This window comes from Kwoniella dejecticola, chromosome 3 (genome assembly GCF_000512565.2).
Source record: "Kwoniella dejecticola CBS 10117 chromosome 3, complete sequence".
Lineage (NCBI taxonomy): Eukaryota > Fungi > Basidiomycota > Tremellomycetes > Tremellales > Cryptococcaceae > Kwoniella > Kwoniella dejecticola.
In genome coordinates this window covers 686,120-710,766 of record NC_089303.1, presented here as the reverse complement: position 1 = coordinate 710,766, position 24,647 = coordinate 686,120, and the positions used below count along the sequence as shown (strand labels likewise).

Genomic DNA, 24,647 nt, shown 5'->3' with positions numbered 1-24,647 from the left:
ATGCATTCTATTGTGTATTTGCGTCCATTCCCCCCAGAGTGCGAGCCACAGGATTCGACATGATGTCTTTACTTCTAGATGTACAGCTTTATCGACCCCGTCTCTTCTTTTCACCTGCTCCTGCGCCCGGTCTGTTCGGAGTGTTCGAGCCTGATGTCGTTGCTGCGGAGGCGGGAGGATCCTCTGAAGTACCAGCTAGCATGTTGGATAATCTGCCAAGGCCAATCCTCATCAGATGTTGCTCATGACGGATACAATGTATTCAATTGGAAGAAAGGGTTGATACACTCAGGCTCAAACTGAAACTTACGATCCAGCAAAGTCCATCCCTTGGAAATTATTCATCCTAGCTCTAGTATCTGCCATCTCCTTTGCCATCTCCGGGTCTTCTGCCATTGCCGCCTGATGAGACGAAAAACACAGGGACAATCAGCATCCATCATCCCAAACATATACTCTGGATCAGGCTGGATGGAAAGGCTGTTATTGCTTCATGGCATTCCGATTGAGCAAATGAGCAAATGAGCAAATTAAGAAATGAAGCTTGACAGACTCAAGCCTCCACACAATGGGAATGAGGCTTGATCGCACTCACCGTCAATTTGGGCAGAGCAAAAAGCATCACAGCGCTGAAAAGCATCATCAAGACCATCGGCGATTTGAGCATCCCGCCGAGGTTCATACCTCCTTTACTGGTAAAGTAGTCCTCCTTGGCTAACGGGACAAGGATCAGAGGATGCGGTAGAGATGTTGAGGTGGTAGGTAAAGGGATTTTAGCAGGGTAGAATGGTTGAACGTGGATATCGAATGTCGGTTCGGCAGGTGAAGATGCGATTGTGGGGTCTTCTGGGTTTGGGGATGCTGGAGACGAAGCTATAGCTTCGGTAGGTGGAGTCGAGGGTGAGATGGTTACCAGGTACTATACTCATCTCTCTTCGTCAGCTCCTTCTCTTCCTCTCATTTCTGCCCCCCCAACAGGAGACTGTCCGAAAAAAGGATTGATTGATGAGAAGTAAGGATGAGGACATACAGGCTGGAAAATGTAGCCTGGCACGAGAGGTTCCAATACGTATTCGCCCTCGTCTACGTTGAGCCTGGATCGGAATCAGAGTTGTCAATCGGTGCGATCTTCCACAATGTATGATACGTCTGGACTATAGCTCTAGCTAAGAGCTTGAGAAAGGGACCGGCGGGGAATCTGGTGATCGCTTGCTCACACGTCGAATGACCCATCTGATTTGATCCATACATTCCTCTCACCATGATTAACCGATACCTTGCTCCCTATCGGCAGAGTCGTAGCTATGATATGCAAAGCTCACGGCCTGTCAGTCAGGTATCATGCAGGAAATCGCGTCAAGCAAGCTCGACATGGACATACGAGATAACAGATGACCGAATTGGACTTGGCCTGAGAGTGTCACAGCCAATATCGAAGGGAGGAAGAGCGTTCTGCAGGGTGACAATTCTTAGCTATGCTATCCTCTTCCGCATGTCCATGTCCATGTACTGGTGAACTCACATCAACGTCAATATACGGGGTAGCATCCTGACCGTATCTCCTTGATGATCATGGGTTCACACCTTGATGGAATAGGAGATGAGCAGTAGAGTGGTGAAGATCCGGTTGCAATTTCGGATGACGCGGATAGGAAGATCACCGAGCTTGTCGAATGTAATTCTGCGAGACGATTCAGACACCTACTCCATTTTCGACCTAGATAGACTACCGTATCCGCACAAGTTCATGATCACATAGATGCATAGAAGTGTTGATCATAGAATCTATAGATGAGATGACTGTCAAACACCTTTTTTCGGTATTCGACGTCACAAAGCAAGGTATGAGCTGCCTCTCTTTGTAGGTTCAAACTAAACTGATGATTATTCGGGCTCTTCCAATAGTATTTTACACAACACCGCTATCCATAGGCATCGTAAACCTCAAACCCTTACTGCCAGGTCGTGAGTGGATCCAATCGTATGCAAGCAATTCGTTAATCTTCCGACTAATGTTATGAATGAATTGGGTTTGATAGACGTTCTGATCTTACCTAAACGAGTGGTCCCTCGTCTGGCTGATCTTCGCCCAAACGAGGTATCCGACCTGTTCTTGACTGTGCAAAAAGTCGGCCGGGGTTTGGAACAGTATTACAAAGCTCAAGCATTGACCGTTTCCCTTCAAGTGCGTGAACACCTCCGATCTGTCGCAAACCACCCACAGAATCGATAGCAACAATGATCAATTGGATGCTGAGTAGCCGAGTATTCGGCTGACCATGATTCGTAAACGTGAATTGATAGGACGGCGCATCAGCAGGCCAATCTGTACCTCATGTGCACGTCCACATCCTTCCTAGACACTCGACCGACTTCGACGGGGAGAACGATAAGATATATCCTTTATTGGAGGAGAATGAAGCTCGCCTGAAGGACGATCTCGATCTCGGTCTCGACTTTCATCTCAGCTCAAATACGCAACCGAAAGAATCAAGAGAGTCAAATGGCACAGCAAGAAAAACAACAAAGCAGCCAGAAGGCACGGCGAAGACGATAGGACGCAGCTGGGAGGTGTCGGATCAAGATAGGACACCCCGCGCGATGGAGGAGATGGTATCTGAAGCGCAAGCATTTGAACGGTTCTTCGAATCTCTAGAGGGACCTTAAGAACAAGGCTGGCATCGAGATGCCTTCTAGCGTCGTACGCTCGTCCGATTGGGCAGCACATGTAGGAGAGCGCCTCCACGCACAGCAGGAAAAGGATGTGCACCAAATGAAAAGGAGAGGATGGGCGCACGGTTCCCATTCACCTCGTTGACGCTACACATCGTACTATAGGTTTCTGGCGGTTGTATCGTGGGAGACCGCAAATGACGCCTGCTGATTGACGAATCGATCTGCATGACCTATTCTGTACTTCCGTCGATGTGCAGGAACATAATATGGTTGAGGAGCGTACAGGATGGCGCGAAGAATTGTCGCTATCCGTCTTGCATGCAAGTAATATACCCATCACCTGATATCTGCACTGTATACATGTCTGCCCGATGCTTGTCGACGCTTGCAGATCGACTATTCGTTGTGTCGCATACAGAGGAATGCTAATCGAATTATGAAACCAGGGTTCCGGGGCCAAGCATAATTCTTACTCTGCGCAAACCCGATCATAGCTTGGTTGAAGAGGAACAAGACGTCATGTGCGTCAAGGCATTACTTGTCCTCTTGTATTTGATCTTGGCATACTACGACCTGCTGCTTGTGTCATTCTTCTAGTACTAGTCAATCATGAAATGAAATTCAACGCAATGACAAGCCAAGCCACATCGCACTGTGACCCTTTTAAGGATGGATATGAAACCCAACCAACAAGCAATATCAAAAACAACGACGACAACAACAACCAAACAAAAAGGCACCGCGTTGTTTTGATGAAACCAAGAAAGGACAAAATTACTTATTCAGGAAATAGCGGAAGGTACAGAATGGGACCGTGCTTGATTTTAAGGGAACTGTGCTCACTCTGTAGGGAGGGGGGACGTGCTATTTGATTTTTGCCTTTTGCCTGGTTGCTTTTTTGCTTTCTGCTTTTCCATACGGCCAACATCCCTACCAGAGACCCCTCTATACCCCACCATCTCCTATCCATCAAGCTACTCTAACGTCTACTGTTGCTTTTCCTTTTCCTTTTGCTTTTCCTTTTATTTCATGTTCATCAATTTACAGCTCTTATACTAACTTTCCTTTTATCTACGACAATCTCAAGATTAATCAAGGTCATCGACCCCACCGACTACTTCACACTCGTTACACCAGCACGCTCACTACCAGCCTGACTCAAGCCAGACTCACTCAACCGAACAATCAACGACGACCGACCTGTCCAACTCCATACTCGATCGAATAAAGTAGATATATCATATAAGTGAAGAAACAATGTTCGTCAAATTAGCTCTTGCTGTTCTTCCTCTTCTTTCCTGTGAGTAGTTGTTTCCACATCGAGTAGATCAAGAGGTCAGGTGAACAATGCTGACGAGATGTCATCCCCTCGCTCTCTTACTACTCAACGACATTGTTCGCTCTTGACCGATCACTGATTTTCCAATCGTCTCCCCTTCCTCATACAGCCGTTCTTGCTATTGACGGCTGCACACGTAATGCTACTGTTGTTTCAGGTGACACTTGTGACTCCATCTGTAAGTCTCATTTGGTCGCTGCTTTTAGCATCATGTCCAACTGTGGAGCACTAGCAGGACCGTGCGCTGACTTGTGCTGTCAATGTGTCTCGTCAGCCCGAAAATACGGTGTATCAACATACCAACTTGCCCTCGTGAATGACGCTACCATCGATGAGAACTGTGACAACCTCCAACCTGGACAAGTCGTCTGTCTCGGTATCGAGGAACACGACTGTACCAAAGTCTACACCGTGGTTGCCGATGAGTAAGTCATCTGTGTCGAATACTCCAGATGAAAATGAAGCAAAGCTGACTCGACCGGCCCTCTTGATACAGCACCTGTGATTACATCCAACAGACATACGGTATCTCTAACGAGACTCTCTGGTCCAACAACCCTCAAATCGACGATGCATGCGACAACATCTACGTCGGTGAAGTCCTCTGTGTAGACACCGAATCTTACACTTACCCCCAATACAACGAGACTCTGTATAACGTGAGTCGATATTGCATGGTGCCACTTCCTAACGGTGAATCAACTGACGGGTTCTGCTCTAGGCTCTCGCTTACACCTACCTCCCATACTGTGACGAGTAAACCTCCACGCGACAACCGTTGCCAACATCGCATATACCATTTTCTTCTGATGTGCTGCAACGTCACCTCATCTTTGTGATTGTTTACGACCGTTCTCGATTGCTTGCTACTCCCCACCGTAAAATCTCCTTGCTCTGTATTCACTTGAATTCGAACCGGTTGAACTACTTTGACGTTTTGCTACCCCCTTTGACGCTATGCTATGGACACTCTGGAAGTGTGGGTGATTATGAGAAGAATGAATGAATTTTATGAAGTTTCATTTTAACTGCTTGTGCGATTGAAGAGGACAACCGTGTTTGATCCAGGCGATCGAGCTCTGCTGAGCAGCTGGCCTAGCGTAGCAAGTGCGCAGATGATGCATCGTCCAGGCAACGCAGCTCGCCGGAGTTCCTCTCGACAGCGTTGATATCATCGCAGAGATTCGCTTGATGGGACCAGACCTACCTGAACCTCATGTACAGCGACGATTATGAGATCCTTGGTTGCTTTGTCGAGATTGTCATGAAGCTTCGTTCTGATCAAACAGCAGCAAATCCTGCCTAACGACAGCTAAGGGGTCTGTCTCAGATGCCGGGGAACCTCGGACAGCTCTTTCACATCATGCTATAGGGTATTTTGTGAGTCTGTGATATCGTGAACCGGGACAATTGCGTTTGCGCATGGGAGTGTACGTCTCTGAGATAGTGTCAGCACTCTCTACGATTAGAACAGCTGGACGTCACCTCAGCACGGCAGTCTGCTATCACCTCAGCATACCTTATCGTGAACCCCCATAACTTGGTGAGATGAGGTGTAGGGACGTAGGGAAGCCAGGTACCATCCTTTTATAATTACCCTTGTTCGGCCCGTCCCTTTGAAGCAATAACGTATTTATGGACGCATATAGCCGGTTTTTGTCTTGAATCTTGATTAACCGCCACTTTACTTTGGTCTTTGGTCGATCACCTCATTAGTCGACTACCAGGGCTTTTCGTTATCTATCCCACATACTACACCATGCGAGACCATCCTGAACCTCATCATCGTTCACCGTACTACATTGCATCCAATCTACGACCATAACATATACAGTCAAGTGGGTCTCAGGTCGACTTGTCCGCATCAACCTGCGCATTATACAAGGCAGACGACAACGGAATTCGCCAACTTGGCTTGGAAAGCTTGGCGCGTAAATAGGCAACTGAAGAAAGGCTAGAAACAAGGAAGGGAGTACGCACTACGTCCATCCCAAGTAGCCTTTCGATCAAGACTACGGATCTCGTAGAAAGCAATTCCAGACGCATCCTTCTTCAACTTCAACGCGAAGAAAGTACATTGTTTGATCAATACAGCATCAATTGACCCTCTCAGCCGGCAAAGCAGATTTGCGTTGCATTGATAGATAAGGATTCAACACCCTTCGCATCGCACCACCATCCATCTGCCTCTTCGCTGCGGGAAGGTATAAATGGTATTCTAACATCGCATCCGGTGAAAAAGGATTGCATCGAACGAGCATTGTATATACTTCACCAAGGACTACAACCCACACTCGTCGGCATCTTATCGTTTTGTCCGGAACATGATCCAATAACCACCTTCGGATCGCGACAATTCCCCTCATAAAGGCAAGATCCTTATAAAACTCTGGTAAAGTTGTGCGTACGGGTGCCTAGTCGGTTCTCACACATCTTCCTTTGAAACCTTGACGACGAATCACTTACCACAACAACAACGTAGATCACCTCCCTCGGACTCGCTTGGTACATCACTAAAGGATCCTGAAAACGTTGTATCACCGGAACAAATACACAGCATCAATAGCATCAACAGCATCTCATCGGAAACCAACTACTGTTAATCACATATCCTCGGCAAGATCACTATTACCATGTTATACTTCAGACAACCCTCAGTCAGAACATTCGATTATGACTAAGATCACCTTCACCATCGATCAACGACATCCCATAGTTCACCTTATATCGATCTCTTGATGGAAGCAGAATGTCCAAATTACAGAGACTGCTCCAATCAAAGTCCAACCCTACACCGCCTGGCCCGGGTCAGGGCCAGGTTGAAGCAGGTCCTGGCCCAAGCCCTCACTCGACTCAACTCCACTCCATCACATCCTCGTTAGACGAATATGGCAATTCGGTAAACTCCTCGGGAAGTGCATGGGAATCGCAAACCTCCTCAACACCATTCTTTCCAGACGCCAGAACGCCAAACAACACCGCTTTTCAACCTGGCGAAAATAGCTTGTTGTCTCAACACCAGCATCACGAAAGCAATGGTACTGGCGAATTGGAGAGTACTTATTCATGGCAAGAGAGAATACCATTAGACGGCAGTAGACCTGCACCAATCCCTTTGCAACACCTTTCCAATGAGACTCCTCTTGTATCCGTCGAGTCAATATCACCTAATTCATCATTCAATTCTACTCAATTCCTCTTACCTAAACCGCTTAACTCGAACACCTCGGATCCTATCCCACATTCGAATCGACCTATCCCAGGCCCACTCTCTTCACTCTCATCGTCAACGTCTAACACGACCGACCCATTTTTGACCACCCCATCGACAGAGACGACTTCGATCGCTACTACACAAACACCACCGAATGTCAAATTGCCTCTCGACCTCTCGGCAGCTGAATCGAGACTTTCGGCCTCGGGCTCAGGCTCAGGCGGATTCCCGAAAGGCCAGGAGGATAGAGACGCAGCTAGATTGAGACAATTGGGGTATGACGCTGTTCTGGGTAGAGACTATACCTTCTGGAGCAGTTTGAGTATCAGTTGGCTTAACATCGGAGCTTTGCAGGTGAGTTGAACGGTCAAGAGCGCCCTCCATCGTTTTTCACATTTCTCTCACAGTGAATGCCTCGCTGTTGCCCTTTCTTGCCGCCCTTGCCCCTCTCCCTGGAACTTCCCTTCCCCGTCCTCGCTGTTCTCCCTCATGCTGCCCACTCCGCTTCTTCGCCCTATGCATTGCCCTACACTCGCCTCCCTCCCACCCTCACCCCTCCTGTCTGCTGCACATGGCGACCCTATTCTCGCCTGAGCCTGTCGTCCTCACCCCGCCGCTTCGTCTGCTCGTGATGCATCCACATCGGCTATACATCATTCAGCTTCGGTGTTTCGCTACAAGAGGTGCATGCTGATCACGCTGTGCTTAGGGCACGATATACGCCGTGTCCGGATGCTATGCATACGGTGGCCCAGCGATGATAGTGAGTGAAATGCCACTGCGACTGAGAACATGCAACAAGCTTAATGATTCGCCTGGAACAGCTCGTCGCATGGCCGGTCTCAGGCGTCTTCTGCTTCTTCCTTACCTTGACTTTATCAGAATTGGCATCCGCCTACCCCGTGTCAGGTGCCATGTCATCGTGGGCGTGGAAACTTGCTCGAGGTGGTGTAGGCGGTGAGAGAGGATGGGCTTGGTTGATGGGAGGCTTCGTTATGGGCGGTCATGTTGGAAACGTGAGTGCGACAAGGCTTCAATCCTTATGTTGACGACACCGAGGGCGCAGCTGACATGTCTGGCGCTATCCATTGCAGATGTTACTGGTAATTTGGGAGATTGTCAATATAATAGCAGGTACAATGGCAATATCGTTCGATTACAAGAAAACACCTTGGCATATGTTCTTATTCTTCATCGTAAGGCCAAGTCATCTTACGCATTCTCGGTTGACTAGAGCACGGATACTGACGATCGTCCGGTCTCACATAGGCTGTCTTGCTGATAGTCGGATCTATCGGTTCAACGGCTTGGGGAAGATCTCACCGATTCTGGCTATGTTCCGGCATATTCGGTTTCACGATGTGGGCTGTTCTGTGCATAACCCTCCTGGCAACGAACGCGACGAAGCATAGATCAGGGCATACGTTCACTACGTTTTACAATACCACGGGGTGGAGCTCGAAACCATATGTCTACCTGTTGGGTTGGCAATTTACGACCATTGCTAGTGGTGCTGATGCGTCCGCGCAGTGAGTGACAGCGCAAGCCTTCAGCTCCATCACGTCAGCTAGCTATACAGTGTGATATGCATGCTGACCCTTTTCCGGTCGATGGCTGTAGTATGGCTGAAGAGACTCAGAATCCGTCTAGAAATGTCCCGAACGCCATGACTGCCTCTGTCATTCTGGTGGGTGACTGCCTTCTTGCTCTGAGACCATGAGAGAGTACTAATTCTGGCTTGTCTGTTCCAGACTTATGTCCTTGGGTACATAGTGAGTCATTTCGTTTTGCAAATAGAATGAGGTAAACGTGTGCTGATTCGGCAACTCAGTCGATTATCTTGCTTCTCCTCTCGATCGCACCGGAAGACGCAGCCACGGTGCGGATGCACAGCTTCCCCTTTGTAAGCTTGTCTGCAACTCTTGTGCCAGTGTGAGCTGACATGTCGGCACAGGGATTTATTCTTACGAAAGCGATATCCGAGCCGGGAGCGATATCAGTATGCTGTCTGATGATCGTCGTCTTGCATCTGCAAGTGATCGCTCAATTACAAGCATCGTCAAGATTCGTTTTTGCGCTTGCGCGTGATAATGCGATGCCCTTCTCCGACTGGATCAGGCGAACCAACGAATCCAAGAATCCTGTCTTCGCAAATTGGCTCGTCATTGCTCTGTGTTTGCCCTTCGCATGCATGACGCTTGGCTCTCAAGCCACTCTTTACTCGGTCTTGGCAGTGACGGCCTGTACCATGTCGTACACTGGATACATAGTCCCGGTGGGGCTGTATTTGGTAAGCAAGAAGAATCTTTTGACGGAGGGAAGGACGACTTGGTCCCTCGGTAAAGCTAGGTGAGCTTCACAAATCTTGATGCAGTGCCAGATGATGTAATCAACTCTGTAAATTGGTGAAAGGTTGCTGATCTTCCCTATCGGTTTCGTCAGTAAACCGGTGGCGGTCATCGGGTTTGTGTACGGTCTGACACTCATCATCGCCCAAACATTCCCCGGATCTAGGCCGGTCACAGCGGGTGAGTCTCCTTGACCATCTTCACCCTGTTGCCGAGATCGACTTGACAATTCTTCTCTTCCCCAGCCACCATGAGTTGGTCACCTGTCATCATAGCTGGTACAATTATCCTTTGTTTCCTGACTTGGCGGAGTTATGGTAAGTCGTTGAGCGCAATACGCATACGTCTCGCTGACACATGCTTACCCTTTTGTCCAGGCGCCAAGCATTATTCCGGCCCGATCAAAGCAGTCACGAAATGGGAGACAGGCATGGAGATCGATCTATCTACCACTCTGGGGTCCTCGAGATCTAGACCGTCTCATGGGCCAAGAAGCGATCTCCCTACAAGGGGAAGCACTGCGCCCGTCAATCTACATAGAGGTGTCAGCAGCGAAACGGATTCGTCCTTGAAGTTAGCGTTGGAACCTCATATGCCGAGTGTGGTACACACTATCTCGATCGAGACTGGTCATACGGACCAATCCCAAAACGGGGCTCTTAATCAGTATCCACATCATGGTCAATGGTCCACCATACAAGATGGTAATACTACGGAATGGACGACTGATTCGGATCTGACGTCTTCTGGTGGGACAGTACGGAGTGGGGAAAGGACGCCGACGACTTCGCGGATATGACATAGTAGGAATGGGGATCTCTGAGCTTGGGAGTTGAAGAACTAGGGCAAGGGGGTTTGCGGATTGTATAGTATCTAAAACACATCTTTCTATTCATCTATCTATCTGGTATTCTCTCGGTGTGGGTGTGAAAGACCACCGTTGTAATCAGGAAAATTCTCGAGAATTTTAACTTATCGATGTTTTGTATGGAAGTCAGCGGATGCGAAGTTGAGGGTTCTACTGCCTAGTGTAACCATAATAACAATGCATCTATACAGAATGCAGCACTAAATACAGGCTATCCACTTCGCCATCCAAACAAGACTGCCATTAACTCGGTCCTTCTAACGTAGGACCGACCAGCTACTTCATGAATCGACTGACTGTTAATGTCCGATTCATACCGATCGCAGAGCATTGTCGACTCATACTCGGGATATCTTCTTCCGCCTCGGTGGTGGTTATGTCGTTGGAAATAGAATACAAGCTAAGGATCTCGTGCTGGTTGATTATCAGGGATTTCCGTCGTCCGTTATTGATGAACTCGGCGATGCTCGTATCCGTGGAATCACCCGTCGTCGATGTGAAATATCCTTTTTGTTGTCCCTGTTTCGATTGATATCGAATTTGGCTCTCCCCGTTCGTTATGGATTTTTTCGGCTTTGCAACTTGTGATGTGCCATCGTCGGGCTGGGACGCCAAGATACATTGAGGAAGGACATTTTGGCGCATGAGTAAGATCAGACTGGTGATTGTGAACAAGGAGGCCGAAGCTGCGCAAACGGAGGATAGGGTGAAGCCGTCCTTGATAGTCGATATACTCATCTTGGATGACCAGACGCACCTATCGTGAGGGTGGTGTTTTGAGATCGATCTGAAATGGGCGGCTGGGAGTTGCTTTATGCAAGAGAGGTGTGCGAAGTGCGAAGTGCGAGGTTTGAGAGAAAGGTTCATGTATGGTTCAATGTACACAGGAGTGAAGGCAAGATCACATATACTGAGGTACTTATATTCGTGCTTATGTCTGTTTGACCAACATAGTTCAATGAGAAGCTTCGTCCCTCGAACGACTATGACAGAAGCGGAACACGGCTACGACTATTTCGGCCAACATAATGCCGCAAGTAGCCTGAGACACTGGGACGATGCGACGGTCTGCTCGAAATTGCATGAGCATGAGCACAAGAAGCGCTAACGATAGTGTCATTGTACGACTTCGGCAGTCCTTCATCCTGAATTGTCTGCCTGCTCAGTCCAAAACGAAATCATGGTTTTCGGAAATTACCACAATCGATTTCAGCGTCTCAAGAAAAAACACTGCATTCGTCGAGCTTGCCCGTTCCTGATACGCCGAACGGGTCCGAGATTAGGGTGAATACTCACTGGGTGTTTTGAGATAGGCAGGAGATACAATCGTGTCCACCATCTGGGCTTTTTGGCGAACAGAGAAGTCGATTATAGCGCACACTCCTATCAGGACAAAGCAAAAAAGGGTCAAAGCAGAACAAGGACGGGATGCATGCCAAGCACATGAGCTTCACGCGAGAGTAGGAGACTCAACTCCCACGGATCCAAAATCAGTCAGTGAGGAGGAGGACCTGGCTTGGGTGAATCGCAAAAAAACTACAGCACTCGGGATTCCCAAGTGGTCCCCCACCTTGGCACTGACCGAGCGATATCCAACTTAAGCTGCGGGGAGCGGACGAGACCCGGTGCTTTCTGGATTCTATGACCGTAGATGGGAACTCAGTAAGGAAGACAGCTTATATAGCATACCTGCAGACATCTTTAGTCTATCAGCCGAGACCTGCCCGAGGATGCAGAACTTGAAGAGCAATGCATAGCGATTCGGCATTCCGCAAGAGTTCCAGAACAGCACGGGCGCACTCGTGTTACAGCGTGGGGTCATCGACATAAGATGCACAGAAACGCCTACTATGCATCCTTTTTGCCAGCAGCCCCAAACCGATATGCATCCGAGCAAGGTTGATTTTGCCACTTGTGAGTAGATGTATAGATGCCATCCGTTCGATCTCGGCAAAATCGCTGGAATCGATGGACCCTGACGGTGACTGAAAACTATGACGTACCTCCCCTTATTGCTCTTTGGGTCGGTGGGTTTTCGATAGCGGTTCCGTAAATTTAGGATATGGGAATGACGCGATCATCGTAAAGATGTGAGAAAGCTCGAGGGGGATTGGACGGTGGGCCTAGGACAGCTGACCTCCACATACTACTGTATGCATGGATTCATTCGGTCTGCCTGCGGACGGACGAACGCCATTTCCAATAAGTGTATGTCAGCATCGAGCTCGAGTATATATAAATACTTAACGATTAGATCAACAACGTTCTTTCAGACTCAGAACCATCCTTTATACGATCTTGCCACCGCATCGTATTATATCGACCTATAAAACCAATCATCGTAGCATAAATATATCAACAAGATGGCTCAAGTCGTAGACAAGCGTGAGTTTTGTTCGATTTCAGAATATCTCGATCGGCGTCCAGTAAAAACTATACGTGTGGGCAGGACTGACCTGTTTGGATCGTGACATAGTCGTCAACTCTACCGTCGGAGATGCTAAGAAGAGGCAGATGGATGGATTCACAATCGACCAAAATGAGAAGACACCCCTCACATCGTACTTCGGTACTAAGATCGCCGAGACAGATATCGCTTTGAGAGCAGGTGCAAGGGGTCCAACCGTGTTAGAGGGTAAGTGCAATTGCTATCAACCGGGCTGCAAGTGACCTTGGATTGTATCGCTCACACATCGCCCACGTAGACTTCCACAACCGAGAGAAGATCTCGCATTTCGATCATGAGCGGATCCCCGAGCGAGTAGTACACGCTAGAGGAGCAGGTGCCTTTGGAGAATTCAAATTACACACTCCTTTGACCGGTCTGACCACCGCTAAAGTGAGTGCCTCTTTTTTTCGTCCATCATTTCGCCCTTCGCCGCCACTTTCGCCCCTTTCCCCTTCTGTCGTCCACAATTCACACGACTGACCTTCTTTTTCGTCACAGATCCTCACAGACACAAGCAAGACCACCCCTGCATACGTCCGATTTTCCACCGTAGGCGGATCGCGAGGTTCCGCGGATTCCGTGAGTGGCACTTTCGAAAATCTAGTGGCAAAAACTGAAATTCCTTCCACCTTTCCAGGTCCGTGATCCTCGAGGCTTCGCAGCTCGTTTCTACACTGATGAAGGCAACTGGGATCTCGTGGGGAATAATGTTCCCGTTTTTTTCATCCAGGACGGTAAGGCGGCATCTCTCTGCATCCCCCTCGAAGAGAGCTACCAAATGGGCCAAGAATCAGTCCAAAAGAATGATTTTTGGTCGAGATATCGTAATTCAAAAATGAGGAGTCGGCGCTGATCTTCTCGCTTCCCTATAGCGATCAAGTTCCCCGATCTCATCCACGCCGTGAAGCCCGAGCCTCACAATGAGATCCCTCAGGCTCAGACTGCCCACGATAATGCATGGGACTTCATGGGACTTCACCCGCAATCCACACACATGCAACAGTGGGCCATGTCCGATCGATTCATCCCAAGATCTTTCAGACACATGCAAGGCTTCGGTGTACACACCTTCCGATTGCTTGATGCCGAGGGCAAGAGCACGTTCGTCAAGTACCACTGGACACCTCATCTCGGTACCCATTCCTTAGTATGGGACGAGGCGCTCAAGCTTGCTGGACAAGATCCCGATTTCCACAGACGAGATCTTTGGGATGCCATCGAGGCTGGAGCTTACCCCAAGTGGGAGCTTGGTGTGCAATTAGTCAAGGAGGAAGACGAGCACAACTTCGACTTCGACTTGCTCGATTCGACCAAGATCATCCCTGAAGACCTTGTGCCAGTCAAGAACATCGGTACTTTGACATTGAACCGAAACCCTGTCGACTACTTTGCCGAAGTCGAGCAAGTCGCTTTCTGTACCCAACACATCGTACCTGGTATGGACTTTACCAACGACCCTCTGCTTGCTGGTCGAAACTTCTCTTACCAAGATACCCAGATCTCAAGATTAGGTGTCAACTTCGGAGATATCCCAGTCAACAGACCTGTCTGCCCATTCATGACCAACCAACGTGATGGTCAAAACACCATGTTCAGCAAGTCTAACCGACAGGCTTACCACCCCAACAGATTCGATATCCTTCCCACCACCGAACCAGCAAAGGGCGGATTCAGGTCCTACCCAGAGGTCGTAGCTGGTATCAAGGAGCGAATGCACGGACCCAAGTTCAACGAGTTCACAAGTCAAGCTCAACTGTTCTACAACTCCATGTCGGAGCCAGAGAAGAAGAACATCATCTCAGCATACCAATTCGAGTTGTCTAAATGTTACGAGACCATCGTACAGCAGAACGCCATCAACCGGATCAACCTGGTCGACCACGACTTGGCTTTGGCAGTTGCCGAGTCGCTCAAAGACATCAAGGTACCAGACGCCGTGCCGAACCACGGCAAGAGATCCGAATTCTTATCCCAAATTACGGGAAAGAACCAAACTTTCACTGCCGAAGGACGAAAAGTCGGTATCTACCTTCTCCCGGGATACTCTTACGCCCAAGTCGAGCCTCTCAAACTCGCCTTCAGTGCTGCTGGCATGATGGTCAAGTTTGTCGGTCCCGGAACTGGAAAAGTCGAAGCTGGAAACGGTCAGACTCAAATCGCCGAATTCACCTTCGAAAACTCCAGATCTACCCACTTCGACGCGTTGATCTTCATTGGTGGAGACTCGGATGATTACACCAAGAAGCTCAAGAACGGTCGACTCATCCATGCTGCTCGAGAAGCTTACATGCACTTGAAGGCTATTGCCGCTACGGGTAATGCTGTAGGATGGTTGACCGACCTCGCCCTTCCAGGAGATCTGCCTGCAGATGCCAAGACCAAGAGCGAGATCACTCAGGCCAACGGTGTACTGCTTGCTCCCTCTGTAGGCGTTGGCGCTGAGTTCTCTGAGAAGTTCATCGATGCCGTTGCCAAGCACAGAGTCTGGGACAGAGAAGTAGATCACATCGCTGCTTAGTTTCAGAGTGAGAGTGGAAACGGAGAGATGAGCCGAACTGTCTTATATATTCGAATAATTGGGCGCTTTTAGCACGTTCTGTATAAGTACATGAAAAAACCGAATCTCGCGCATGTATTATGATCTTACCATGTGCAAATCTGTCGTAGCATGCCCAAAATGTTGTTGTGGTACAATAGGTGCACATACGCAATTTGTGAATCGTATCTTTGCATATGCATCGTGCATATTTATGCCCGGTCTGTTCTACGTGTCCCCACTTTCAGAATGGCGGGAAGACGATCTCACCTCGCCCTCGGAATCGGAATACAGACGATCTATGGCTTAGCGGCATCCCAAACGTCGGTCATCCTGTATCTGAAGAACTTCTTTCGACCGGCTTCAGAGATCTGGTCGAGTTCTTCCTGAGTTAAGTTGATGTTCTTGGTGATGGCTTCCAATTGTATTTTCTGTCTTTCTTCGTTAGTCGAAGTCCTGTCCATCCAAAAAATCAGCAATTGTCTTGTTTCGGCCTCTCTCGGAGCTTGTAAGAAGGTGGGCGAGAAGGAATGGGACGTGACATACGTGACTACTACCCCATCTGTAGTCTGTCTAGCCCAATTAAGCAAGACTTGAGATTCTTCGATACCCTTTGATTTGGCGATAGCTTCTACGACATCGTCGACAGGCCCGTTCTTGGCTCCCGTCAAAGAAGTCAAGGGGCCGTACGCCTCAACGTGGATATTGTGTTTCTTCTGAATGGCCAGGAGTCGTTGGACGTTGGGTGCGTGGAAGTTGTACGGGTGATATTCGATCTGACAACAAACATCCCAAGCTTAGGTATTAGCTAGGTAGAACACTCAGGAAGTGTATTCGTGTCTACCTGGTTGACACTGGGAGGCATTTTCCAAGTCTTCTCAATCTCCAAGATATCCTCTTCTCGGAAATTACTGACTCCGATAGATCTGGCTAAGCCTTCTTCCTTGAGCTCTTCCATCACTTTCCAAGCTTCGGACAAGGACAGAGGTTTGAGCAGCTATGGACAATCAGGTTAACATGCGTCCAAGGACGATATAGGATAGATGCTGCTATACTGACAAGAGGTGAATGAAGAAGATCTGAGATGTCATCTCGTTAGCCCTAGGGACTTGCGATACTTGGTGGGTACTCACAGAGATCAACGTAATCTGTGTTCATCTGTAATGCTCCTCATATCAGCTTGGTTCGCTCGTGATGTGATAAGCCTAACGGCATCAACACGCATACTCACATCCTTGAGCAGAGTCTCCAATACCTTCCTTGGGTGACTCTCTGTACCGCTTTTACCGACTGAAGGGAGAATGAGATATCGTCAGCTCACCACAACCCCATTTCTGGCTTGATAATTTACTAGTAGATGTTGAGAGGGGTTCGGCAAGAGTCATGGAGAGAGACAGCAGAGCGCAACCGCAGAGAAGGAAACACCCACCTTTCTGAACAATATAGACGTCTTCTCTCTTCCCGCCGAACTTGGCGAAGCCTTCGCCGAAACTCTTGCTGTTCCCGTACATCTGGGCACAATCGATGTAGTTGTAGCCGGTCTTGAGGGCTGATACGACGTGCTGAGCACATTCGCTTCCATAGTTTGCGGTACCTACATTTCAGACAAGGTAACGATCAGCTAAAAACCTTGGATATGGAGATGGTGAGGCGCTGAAGGAATGCAAATCTCGACCGTTCATAAGGGATGAACATGAGCAGAGATGAACTAAGACAAACCTAAGCCATAACCGATCCTTGGGATCTTGGTACCGTCGTTCAAGGTCAGAGTGGGGATTTGTGCAGACATTCTGATCTTTCTGTGGGTTGAAAACAGTGTTGTGAATGGAAAGTAGGATTACAGAGAAGCTCTCGTGTCGGAATATATAGCTGGACGTCAAGTGATGTGGATGCCGTTTTCAGATTGTCTGATGGTCGAGTCGAAACTACGGTCGCCGAGGGTCGATGCAGCGTCCTTTGCTTTGATCGGTCAAGAGGGGTCAGGCAGCACTAGCAATGTTTGAGCCTGTTACTGATCGATGAACGTGTGCGTGTGCTTGTAATTTGACGATGTGAAGATGCAAGAAGGAAGAACGATCTTCCACATTGATTGCAAACAAGGTATTGCGCGATCAGAGAAGCAAGCGAGTGATCACCGGAAATTGCGGAACCTGAATTCGATCGGCTTGGTCCGAGTGACTCTAGCTATCTTTTGTACCGAGATCCCGACAGTCAACAGTCACGTCTCGGCAAAATCAACATTGCCCAAATTTCATGTTCCAAATTTTCTGTGAATTGACTAGCAGAGCATCGGCCCCAACTCACGCAATATCGACTCCTTCCGTGACTTACGCTAGAGGAGAGGATGATTACTGAGTGGACGATTGACCGTCAACATGCCTTCCTCCCCGTCGGCTGCACAGCGCCCGACGGTCGCCGACCGGGAGGTTTTTGCGAATGTGGACCCCAACTCAGACGACCGGACGCAAATTGTTGCACCTGTAACGAACATCAATGACGAAGTACCGCCGAATGAACGACAACCGGGAAAAGCTGAGGCGTCGGAAGCCACCGCTAGTCCTACAAGCCCACCTTATTCGTCTTTCAGCCTACGCCAGAAGTATCTCATCATCGCACTAGCTTCGATTTCAGCTACATTCAGTGGATTCGCTTCCAACATCTACTTCCCCGCGATACCCACCATAGCTAGATCTCTGGGGACTACGGAATCCAATATAAACCTGACTGTGACTAGCTATATGGTCTTCCAGGCTATATCGCCTACCTTCTGGGGGTGAGTGATCACCAAACCCACAATTAACGTCATGGCCAAGCCCTGGAGAGGGGGCCTGATCGATTTGATGATTCTTTATGGCATCTATAGAGCAATATCGGATGTCTATGGTCGACGGTTAACTCTACTCTGCACTTTCGTCGTCTTCCTCTCGGCCTGTATCGGACTAGCACTCTCCAGTCACTTCTACCAGCTGATCATCCTTCGATGTCTGCAAAGCTCGGGGAGCGCAAGCACGATAGCGATTGGAGCGGGCATGATAGGTGATATCACCACAAGAGAGGAAAGGGGAGGATATATGGGAGTGTTCCAGGCTGGACTTCTGGCTCCATTGTGTGAGTTTCGCCACATGGTATTGCTCAGTATGATCTTTGTTGTAGCACAATCCTCCATCTTGCAGGATTCTTCTGCCTGACTTATCAACCCCTTCTCATGCCCAATGCCTTCTTGGCTGTGCAAAATTTTTGATAATTTCTGTCCTTTATGCCCTGCTTTTGACATTCCGCACGTCTCTTATACTCCTGCGAAGCCGCTCCGCGTGCTCCGACCCTATCCACGACTCTTCCCCTACCCCCTCACCCCTGCCAACTCTCCCCGCTCTCCCCTCTCTCACCTCTCACCCCTCTCGCCCCTTTCTCCACTCTCGCTCGCCTCTCAGCCCTTTTCTTGATTCAGTTAGTTCGCCAACTTGCATTTTCTCGTTATTTTGTTCGTCCCTGCCCCTGCCATGCCTTCTCCTGTCCGAATCGTCCGCTATGTCACTGCGACCCGCGTTTTCCCTAGTCATGACTTCTTTCTCCATTTTCGAACTGCACAGACCCTCACTTCAAACGGCTCACCAGGTACCACGCACATTCATCATCGTCGAGAATCGTCCGAGAATGCATCGGACCTTCGTGGCGAGCAACAAACGCTTAGCTGACCGAAATCTATCAACAGCTATAGGTCCCATTCTCGGTGGAATCTTTGCGGACACGTTGGGCTGGCGATCTATCTTTTGGTTTCTCGCTATCTACTCAGGCGTATATCTTGTGATCTTAGCTTTATTCTTACCTGAGACACTCAGATCAATTGTCGGGAACGGGTCGATACCGCCATACAAGCAAGCCAAAGCACCTTTCGAGAAGCTCGTGGCCAATCGAGACGTCCGATCTGCTACCTCGGAGACAGGGAAGAAGAAGAAGAAGCTGAAGATCGATTTCGTCGCGCCAATCCGTATACTATTCGAGAAAGAAGTCTTGTTCGTCTTGCTGTTCCTATCGATACATTACGCTGCCTGGCAAATGACTCTTACTATCCAATCGAGCCTCTTCTCCAAGATATACGGTCTAGGAGAGATCGATCTGGGATTGACGTTCATAGCGAACGGTGTAGGTTGTATGGTTGGAACATTGACCACGGGCAAATACATATTGGATAAAGATTATAAGAAGTACAAACGCAAATACGCCAATTCGAACGGTGAACAATCGCAGGAAGAGGATTTCCCAATAGAGAAGATCCGTATGAGAACGCTCTGGATCTGGGCGCCGCTCCAGTGGATCAGTGTGATTATTTTCGGATGGACAATCGATAAACATCAGCATATCTCGATACCGATCATATTCAGCTTCTTCCTAGCTTGGTCAGCCATGTCCATCCAAAGTATAATCACGACCTTCTTAGTGGATATCTTCCCGAAACAGTCCGCGTCGGCTACTGCTGCCCTGAACTTAGCAAGGTGCTTAGTTGGTGCGCTGGCGACGGGTGTGATTAATCCTTCGATAGATAGGATAGGTATCGGATGGAGTTTCACGCTCTGGACGGGCCTGATGATGGCCAGCATAGCGTTGGTGGGTGTGCAATTCAAGTATGGCGCAGGGTGGAGGAAGAAACGGGAACAAAGGGAGAAGAGCAAAATAGGAGGGAACGATGCTTAGATACATGCTAAATTTGATTTTGCGAGATGCATAGCTGTTGTATAATCCTTGACTCCCTTGCCTATACGTGTCAGACGATACCACTCTATCATCGAAGATCAAGAGCTAGAACGTCTTACATACCAGTAGGATTCGCGTCATCAGCAACACGAAATAGTGCCACATCGTTCTGACGTGTGTTCGTGTGTTCAAGCTAGAGGGAAAAACGATCGATGGAAAGCTATTTAAAGAATTTGAAGACCCTCTAGGAATTACTCTAAAAGGAAGAATCAGATACCTGCCCTGCAGTCTAAGACCGAGATAACGGCATTAGGTTATTCTCTCTCCATCCGCGGTGGGATTGTATATTTTGTACACACATGAACCGGGCCGAAACGGTAAGAATCGGAGTTTTCACCAGGTCCCATTAATTCATCTTCTGCCCCTTGTGCCCTTCCTGAGCGAGCGCAAGATTTCTACTCGTACAGGTTTACGGAAAAACGGGGATTCCCCGTTGAGGTTACATTACGCCATCATGTAAAATTATTGGTTCCGTCACTGCAAATCTGCCCTCACCGTTGACAAACGTGTACACGTACCCCTTTTGCCCCGTTCCCACTCTTTGTGATATTTGGTAATTAAAAACCTTTCATCTTCAATAATTTGCTCAAGCTTCGCCGCCGTGCAGCTCATGAGCGGGCCTTTCTATAATTACACTCACTTCATCGTATGCTGGTCTGACGAGGTGTGTGTGTGACCTTTTGCTAAGCACAGCAAAGGGAGAACGGTTTCATGCAGATCGTCTTGTCCTATTTTTAACGTTAATTAGGTCTTGTCCTTTTCCACAAGGGACGACTTGTATTTATATATCTTGTGCCAGCGTACCCGAACACCCATCCAAGATGATTGCACTTGATGAGGTCGCGAGCAAACATATGCATGCGTGCTTGATGCCTGTATGTAGATGGGACGCCGAGCATTGGGATGATATTTCACCGGAACGATGGAAGGGTCACCGACGGCAGTTATAATTATTTGTATTAAGTGGATGGGTGGATTGGCCACCAGAATAGAATACCAGAATAACATAACAAATAATCGTTCAGGATACACAGGCAGGATCAAATCATGCAACAAACGTTAACGAGTTTCTCCTTTGATTTTCCATCTCAAGTTAACATACATATCCACCGTTGTGTAGATCACCATTACCATTATCATCACTACTACTCAGTATACTTGCGCGCACGGAGCATAGGTATCATCGAGCACAAGCACAGTCAGATTATCCGCGAAGAAAGACTTGGTTTGACCGACGAAAATAGACCTTTACTTGTCTTAGATTGGATTTTCTATAAATATACACTTTTCACTTACGACAATTGATCCCATCAGACCTTCATCACAAGACGTATACTACTCTCGAAGACTATTTCTATTTACTATCAGAAGGAAGCACAACAGGATAGGATACCGATCTAAAAATAAAGAAACAAGGAAAAAAACGTATAGGATATAGGATATAGAATCATTGAAGGAAATAACATCCCCTCTTCCTCTCCTCATCATCGCCTTCGTCAATCTGCGTTTACTCCAGCGTCGTTCGACACATCCTCTTTCCACCGACATCAACAACATATCGGATCATATGATACAAGGAAGGACTACGATGCTCAGTGCTTGAATTAGTATACATGCGCTGAACAATCGAAAGATGATCATTAGCTCGGATAGGGATTGGGGATGTGAAGGTATAGGAACCACTTCTCCCGGCTCCACTTTGAGCGGGATGAGAATGGGGATCAGGTTGGACGATGTCGAATCGGGACCCTCTGCCCCTCGACGAGTCAACCATTCTAATCCGTCCCTCGCACTGTCATTTGGTCAAGATGATCAAGATGGCATGTGCAGATGCGAATTATGCCTTACATCGTCCGAAACATCAGCACAGCAATCCCGCCGACCCCGACGTAAATCACGTCAAACTCGGCCATCATTATCATCATCATCATCAACCGCACGAAGTCCGTCAAGCACGTTATCATTATTGCCGGCTTTCTTATTACCTTTCTTATCCTTACCCGTCGTATCAGCCGCGCCACCTCCTACGCGAAGACGCCGTTTCCCGAGATCACCTTTACCTGCGCCTACTTTAGATGAATCCCGTCCTCGTCCCGATCCCCGTTCGCTGCAAGCGATAGAGCCGCGTGAAGATGGAGTAGAAGTGAACGCCGATCCTACCGCGACAACAACAACTACGATCGAGGAACACCGGAAGATCAAGTACCTCACCTCCGTCTCAACACCTTCAGTATTGCCCACTGCCAACTCGTATGTTGACGAGACTGTCTTGCCCTACTTACTGAGTAGGCATGAAGACGGATCTTGGACGAGAGCGGAAGGTGGATGGAGTCTGTACGGAAGGCAGGTCGCTACGCCCACTACTGGTCCGATATTCGCAGATGATGGGGGATCAGCAGACGCCGAGGAACCTTCGGTCACCGCTCCTTCGTATGCCGTAGAATCGGTCTTGCCTAACGGATGGGGTGTGTCGTCGAATCGGACTAGTATATACAAGGTGCCGTTGATATCGATAGCGAGCGTCATCATGGCAACAGGCATAGTGGCTCTCATTGTGTTGTGAGTATTCATTTCTTATCGATGTATTTGAGATAAGGAAAAGGAAAGTGCAAGTAAATTCTGGTCAGCTAATGCAATGATAACTTTTCGCATCTGTAGTATCGTACTCAGTCGGCGGAAACAGCATAGGAAGCGGAAACGAGCGAAGGAACGGATGAGGCGGAAAGCCCTTGCAGCGGCCGGTATTAAAGAGGAGGATCTGCACTCGACAGCGAAAGAAGCGATGTTTAAGGAGAAATTGAAAGAGCTGGAAAATCAGCATCTAGCTAAGAAGAAGAAGAACGGTCAGGTCGGAGTAGCGAAATCGAAAGTCCGCGTTTGGAATCAGCGAATGGGCATGAGGAGGCGCAAGAAGGCTACTGGAACGAAAGCCGTCAATGAGGATGAGGATGGTGCTGAGAGTATTGCGGACACTCCTAGAAACGGCGACGCAAGGAATGAAGGGAATGAAGAGGGAGAGGAAGAAGATAAGCCTGTCGAAGGTGTTGATTCGGCCTCCCCGTCGCCTGTGCTTAGCCGAGATGGAGAGGAAAACGATGTCGCCTCGAATCGGTCGTCTTCCGATACTGACAGAGGTGATCCTCCCGGAGATAGCGGTCACGTCGGATTGACGAATTCAAGCCACGATAATCAAGGTCATGCTGAGACAGCTCCTGCCGATGCAGCACCTACCGGCGTCCCTCACTTCCCACCTGCTTATCGACCTGCATCAGTCCGTTCGCTTCCTCGACACACACCTGCATCCTCCTCTTCAGCTGGACCATCTCATCCTCAACCCGCGGAGGGTTCCCATCCTACAGTGGTGTCCGGCGCAGAGAAGACACAAGCTCCCGGATACTATCCTGCACCAGCTACGGAAGATGGCGAGATTGCTCTAGCTGTCGCTTCACGCTCAGAAGGTAAATCAAGGATGGTCGAGCCTCCCGCTCACGCCCCCGAGGAAGAGGCGGAGGAAAGCGACGAAAGTCATACGATCAGACATATAGCTACGGACGATAAACGCGTCTTGGAACGATTGAGACTGGGCGCATCTGCTCCACCTGTCCAAGCGACTTCACCTGAAGATGCTTCAGCTCAACAGGGACAAGACGGACCTTCAGCGCCGGGTGTACGACTTGACGATGATGGATTTGAGCAACTCGACGAAACACATCTTCACGTACCGATTCCGGAACCCGCGATGGACGATGTAACAGCGAGAAGTGATGTTTTGCCTGAACCTCCTAGGTTGAATGCCAGGTTGTCATCCAGACTGAACGATTTCTCATCATCCTCAACATCAACATCCGCGATGAACAACGATATAAGCCATCTACTTCCGTCTGCACCGCCAATCTCCCAAGACGTAGGTTCTGCGGGCGACGCTCCTTCTGCGCCGCCTATCCTGGACGACGAGGGATATGAGGACGATAGCCATATCCCTTCTGCTCCGGCACTTGAGTCAGCAGAAAGCGAAGACGTAGAAGCTTTTAGTGATACCCATTCGAGCGGGCAACAGAATTCGGACGTTTATGACTCGTCGCCATTGACCTCAACTACATCGAATGAGCCCGCTACGGCTTCCGAGCCCAGACGACCTGAAGAAGCTACCAGTCAGACAGAAAGTGCAGGAATAGAAGAGGATTCAGATAATGCTGTAGAAGCGGATCATAGGGAGCCGGAATCGGAATTGGAACTGGGACAGGAACTGGATTCGGAACAGGACAATTCAACGTTTTCAAATGCTGTCCCGGCTCGCACACGATCGGGAACGAATACACTCTTCTTACCTAGGTATGAGCCGTGAGTTGTAAGCTGTGATTTGTGATCTGGGAGCGCGCATATACAATTTAAGGATTTAGGTATCTTCTCATTTAGTGAAGAAACATGGATGTTGTATTGTCATAGTAGCAGTAATTGTCTCTTG

General features: G+C 48.7%; 9 protein-coding genes across 9 annotated transcripts; 6 read left to right on the top strand and 3 right to left on the bottom strand.

Moving 5' to 3' along the window:
- Nucleotides 1-88: 88 nt before the first annotated feature.
- On the bottom strand, nt 89-1,548 carry I303_102658 (uncharacterized protein; the record flags this gene model as incomplete). The annotated part of the gene is made up of 7 exons (XM_018406010.1): nt 89-212; nt 311-402; nt 596-919; nt 1,031-1,094; nt 1,218-1,302; nt 1,382-1,452; nt 1,523-1,548. The coding sequence occupies 7 exons, from the start codon at nt 1,546-1,548 to the stop codon at nt 89-91; spliced, it is 786 nt and encodes a 261-aa protein (XP_018264504.1).
- A 248-nt stretch (nt 1,549-1,796) lies between these two features.
- Nucleotides 1,797-2,667, top strand: I303_102657 (uncharacterized protein; the record flags this gene model as incomplete). Its single annotated transcript, XM_018406009.1, has 4 exons — nt 1,797-1,842; nt 1,906-1,965; nt 2,040-2,185; nt 2,305-2,667. The coding sequence occupies 4 exons, from the start codon at nt 1,797-1,799 to the stop codon at nt 2,665-2,667; spliced, it is 615 nt and encodes a 204-aa protein (XP_018264503.1).
- A 1,266-nt stretch (nt 2,668-3,933) lies between these two features.
- I303_102656 (uncharacterized protein) lies at nt 3,934-4,775 on the top strand (the record flags this gene model as incomplete). Its single annotated transcript, XM_065968595.1, has 5 exons — nt 3,934-3,976; nt 4,125-4,193; nt 4,290-4,440; nt 4,512-4,674; nt 4,737-4,775. 5 exons carry the CDS (start codon nt 3,934-3,936, stop codon nt 4,773-4,775), a joined length of 465 nt encoding a protein of 154 aa, XP_065824667.1.
- Nucleotides 4,776-6,764: 1,989 nt separating this feature from the next.
- I303_102655 (uncharacterized protein) lies at nt 6,765-10,376 on the top strand (the record flags this gene model as incomplete). The annotated part of the gene is made up of 12 exons (XM_065968594.1): nt 6,765-7,583; nt 7,939-7,992; nt 8,054-8,245; nt 8,324-8,425; nt 8,499-8,758; nt 8,850-8,916; nt 8,981-9,001; nt 9,061-9,132; nt 9,184-9,578; nt 9,672-9,757; nt 9,823-9,894; nt 9,955-10,376. 12 exons carry the CDS (start codon nt 6,765-6,767, stop codon nt 10,374-10,376), a joined length of 2,562 nt encoding a protein of 853 aa, XP_065824666.1.
- A 345-nt stretch (nt 10,377-10,721) lies between these two features.
- On the bottom strand, nt 10,722-11,183 carry I303_102654 (uncharacterized protein; the record flags this gene model as incomplete). The annotated part of the gene is made up of 1 exon (XM_018406006.1): nt 10,722-11,183. The coding sequence occupies one exon, from the start codon at nt 11,181-11,183 to the stop codon at nt 10,722-10,724; it is 462 nt and encodes a 153-aa protein (XP_018264500.1).
- A 1,625-nt stretch (nt 11,184-12,808) lies between these two features.
- On the top strand, nt 12,809-15,412 carry I303_102653 (uncharacterized protein; the record flags this gene model as incomplete). Its single annotated transcript, XM_018406005.1, has 6 exons — nt 12,809-12,830; nt 12,922-13,080; nt 13,151-13,284; nt 13,393-13,473; nt 13,532-13,628; nt 13,767-15,412. The coding sequence occupies 6 exons, from the start codon at nt 12,809-12,811 to the stop codon at nt 15,410-15,412; spliced, it is 2,139 nt and encodes a 712-aa protein (XP_018264499.1).
- Nucleotides 15,413-15,729: 317 nt separating this feature from the next.
- I303_102652 (uncharacterized protein) lies at nt 15,730-17,219 on the bottom strand (the record flags this gene model as incomplete). The annotated part of the gene is made up of 8 exons (XM_018406004.1): nt 15,730-15,886; nt 15,977-16,206; nt 16,275-16,427; nt 16,490-16,509; nt 16,564-16,588; nt 16,662-16,720; nt 16,860-17,024; nt 17,150-17,219. 8 exons carry the CDS (start codon nt 17,217-17,219, stop codon nt 15,730-15,732), a joined length of 879 nt encoding a protein of 292 aa, XP_018264498.1.
- Nucleotides 17,220-17,805: 586 nt separating this feature from the next.
- On the top strand, nt 17,806-20,122 carry I303_102651 (uncharacterized protein; the record flags this gene model as incomplete). Its single annotated transcript, XM_018406003.1, has 3 exons — nt 17,806-18,203; nt 18,294-18,538; nt 19,143-20,122. 3 exons carry the CDS (start codon nt 17,806-17,808, stop codon nt 20,120-20,122), a joined length of 1,623 nt encoding a protein of 540 aa, XP_018264497.1.
- A 1,693-nt stretch (nt 20,123-21,815) lies between these two features.
- Nucleotides 21,816-24,527, top strand: I303_102650 (uncharacterized protein; the record flags this gene model as incomplete). Its single annotated transcript, XM_018406002.1, has 2 exons — nt 21,816-22,741; nt 22,841-24,527. 2 exons carry the CDS (start codon nt 21,816-21,818, stop codon nt 24,525-24,527), a joined length of 2,613 nt encoding a protein of 870 aa, XP_018264496.1.
- Between the last annotated feature and the right edge of the window lie 120 nt (nt 24,528-24,647).